The sequence below is a fragment of the Mastomys coucha genome, unplaced genomic scaffold (genome assembly GCF_008632895.1).
Source record: "Mastomys coucha isolate ucsf_1 unplaced genomic scaffold, UCSF_Mcou_1 pScaffold13, whole genome shotgun sequence".
Taxonomy (NCBI): domain Eukaryota; kingdom Metazoa; phylum Chordata; class Mammalia; order Rodentia; family Muridae; genus Mastomys; species Mastomys coucha.
In genome coordinates, this window is record NW_022196895.1 from 31,581,043 (window position 1) to 31,584,373 (window position 3,331).

General features: G+C 34.9%; 1 protein-coding gene across 2 annotated transcripts in view; it reads left to right on the forward strand.

Moving 5' to 3' along the window:
• The window catches only part of Matr3 (matrin 3), a 28,392-nt gene extending 25,061 nt beyond the window's left edge, over positions 1-3,331 (forward strand). For both annotated transcript variants that reach the window (XM_031365354.1, XM_031365353.1), the window contains exons 13-15: positions 593-806; positions 1,295-1,416; positions 3,266-3,331. In XM_031365354.1, coding sequence (XP_031221214.1) covers positions 593-806; positions 1,295-1,416; positions 3,266-3,316 — 387 coding nt within the window. In that variant the 3' untranslated portion in view covers positions 3,317-3,331. The remainder of the gene's footprint in view (positions 1-592; positions 807-1,294; positions 1,417-3,265) is intronic.

The following is a 3,331-nucleotide window of genomic DNA, read 5'->3' on the forward strand; positions in this document are numbered from 1 at the left end:
TTTAAGACATTTAGTGAGTCTAACAGAAAAATTATCTCCTTGCTTAAACAACTCTTTTTTTGGTTTTTTTTGAGACAGGGTTTCTCTGTGTATAGCCTTGGCTGTCCTAGAACTAACTCACTCTGTAGAGCAGCCTGGCCTCGAACTCAGAAATCCACCTGGCTCTGCCTCCCAAGTGCTGTGATTAAAGGCGTGCGCCACCACCGCCAGGCTTAACAATTCTTAAAGATTTCTGGTATTGAGGTTTATACATGTTAGGAAAGTGCTCCATCGGTGAGTTGTATTCTTACCCCAAGAAAGTGCTGTTTTTAAATAATAAATGCAAAATCAAGCTAAGCAGGAATCTCCAGTTTGAGCCTGTCTCAAGGAAGAAAGGCACTATCATTTACCCTTTGAGTAAAACAAGTCAAAGGGATGCTGCAAGATAATATTGTTGTAGAGTAGATGTATCTTAACAGCTTTTCCCAGGGAGTATGGAAAGTTTTGTCAGTATAGAGAATGTTGGTGATGATGACGATTCCAAACTTAAGAAATTTCATATGCAGGCATGATACTTATATCTGATGACAAAAATGGTTTGATTGAAATTAAGGTGGACAAGATCGAGGAACTTGATCAAGAAAATGAAGCTGCATTGGAAAATGGGATTAAAAATGAGGAAAATACAGAACCAGGTGCTGAACATGCTGATGATCCAAACAAAGACACGAGTGAAAATGCGGATGGCCAAAATGATGAGAACAAGGAGGATTATACAATTCCAGATGAGTATAGAATTGGACCATATCAACCTAATGTTCCTGTTGGTGAGCTTTAAAGATTTTCCTCTTCCCCTTTTCTGTTTCTCTCATCAAATTTATTAAAATAAGACTTAAAAGTTGATCTTATGTAAGCACTGATACTGTATAAAGTTATACTGCCTCGTGAATTTAGTAATTTTAAATTTTTTCTAACACTGCATTTCTTTTTTTGTGTGTGTGTCTCCTGATTTTGTATTATGTTACCATTCCCACTGTGTTCTCTCCTCTACAATTACACATTGCTTTTTGTTTTGTGTTTTGTTATATATTCTTGTCTTTCATTTTAAGACTACAGTTAGGTGGGATCTTGAACATCAGTTAAGTAAAAAGAAAGGGTAATGTGATTTGTAATGTGTTAGTGTTTTTAGCTTAGGCCATACTGGACTTCTCACACATGTTTTCTGATTCAAATTATATTGACAGGAAAAAAAGAATTGAGACTAAATAAAATTTAAGTTTACTTAATTTGTAAGAATGTATGTTTGTGTTTCTAGGTATAGACTATGTGATACCTAAAACAGGGTTTTACTGTAAGCTGTGTTCACTCTTTTATACAAATGAAGAAGTTGCAAAGAATACTCATTGCAGCAGCCTTCCTCATTATCAGAAATTAAAGGTAAGGCTGAATATAAGAGGAGACTTGTGAAAACTAACATGATATACGTTACAGAAATAAGCGAGATACAATGTGTGTATGTCTCTGGACCCAGCATAATGCTTTATCTCAAAGTCATTTCTCCATAATTGCCTGGGCTTTAAGGCGATTAACGGGTTCTACAAACTTGAGCCACTTTTCACTCAAATGCTTAAACAAGATTTAGTGTTGCCACCTGCTGAATATGCCTAATCTGTCAGTCAAAACTACTCCAACTTGGGGCTGGAATGATGGTTCCAGAGCACTGACTATTCTTATAGAGGTCCTGAGTTCAGTTCCCAGCAACTACATGGTGGCTCACAACCATTTGTAATGGGCTCTGATGTCCTTTTCTGGTGTGTCTAAAGAGAGCCACAGAGTACTCAAAAGTTTTTTAAGATTTAAAAAAAATACTCCCAACACAATACCATATCCAGCTTAGTGGCAGAAGTAAATTGTCATCAGAATGTTGATACACTTAAAAATATTGTGTAAAGTTGTATTTGGAGGGCTAGGGAGATAGCTCAGTTGTTAAACTACTTGCTGTGAAAGCAAGAGGACTGCTCCCCAGAACTCAGCTGTCAAAGGTGGAAATGGAGGAGGCTGACTAGTGAAACCAAGATTTGATTTTGATTGAGAGACCCTGCATTATTGAATGAGGTTGCAGGTAATCAAAGAAGATTCCTGATAACTAATCATATATTTAAAAATAAAATTACCTATAAGGGACAGAGATGCAGCTTAGTAACAGATAAAAGAATGGCAGAGTTCTTGGTAGCATGTGTAAGGTCCTGACTTTGAAGCACAAAAAGAAAGAAGATAAAAGGTACAATTATTACCTTTGGACTAGGTTTCATGGGGCCTCATCCAAATTTGAACTCTAAAACTTCTAGTCCCAAGTGTTTCAAATGAGAGACACTCTACCTGTATAGCATTCAGTCATCTCAGCATGTTTTCTGTGACAACTGGTGGGTATTGGCAGCCTTATATTTTAATGAATAATTTGTCTTTTGTTATATCATTTTTTGTTGTTTTCAAATGTATCTTTTTGTAATCTATATGTTTCCTGACATTATAAGAATGGTTATTTTCAGTGCTAAGAACCATTTACTTTTGGATGAATATGGCTTCATTCATACATGAAGTACACTGGATTTTAGGCTATATGGCATCAAAACCAGTGTTGTTACCTAGAAGGGTATACTTTATGAATAAGTATTTCCTTCTCTATTGAGAGAAAAGTATGAATCCGCTGCATTAAAAAGTCAGTAGATACTTTATGTTGCTCAAATTGACATTTAACCTTTTTGACACTTAACTAGATGTTTTGTGGGTTTTTTTTGTTTGTTTGTTTGTTTTCATTTTCCCTTTAAGGATATAATGGCTTTTAACCCTCTCAATCTGCAATAACCAATATTGATATATTTTAACCAGAACCAATGAAACTGAAATCCTTTTTAAATATCCTTCATGTTCCCTTAGAGTCTTAATAATCTGTGTCAAGAAATTATACATTAGAGATCATAAGTGGTCAGTGTCAGTGAAATTGTTACAGCAAAGATCTAATCTAGCTATTTCTTCCTATATTCTCATTTCTAAAAGTTAGGGTTAATTGCACATTGAAATATCCATTTTCCACATTTTCCATTTTTTTTCATGATTGTGTCCTGAGCCAGTTTAGTTTTGTATGTTAAGATTAACTCATTCATAAAATATTAAAATGTTAGCGCTAAGTCCCTAAAGTTGGACTGAATATTTTACTTTATAATTAATACATATACTAGGTGTTTCTTAAATTACTTAGTCCCTGTAATTCTTTTTTCCCCCTCAGAAATTTCTGAATAAATTGGCAGAAGAACGGAGACAGAAGAAGGAAACTTAAGATGTACAAGAAGCT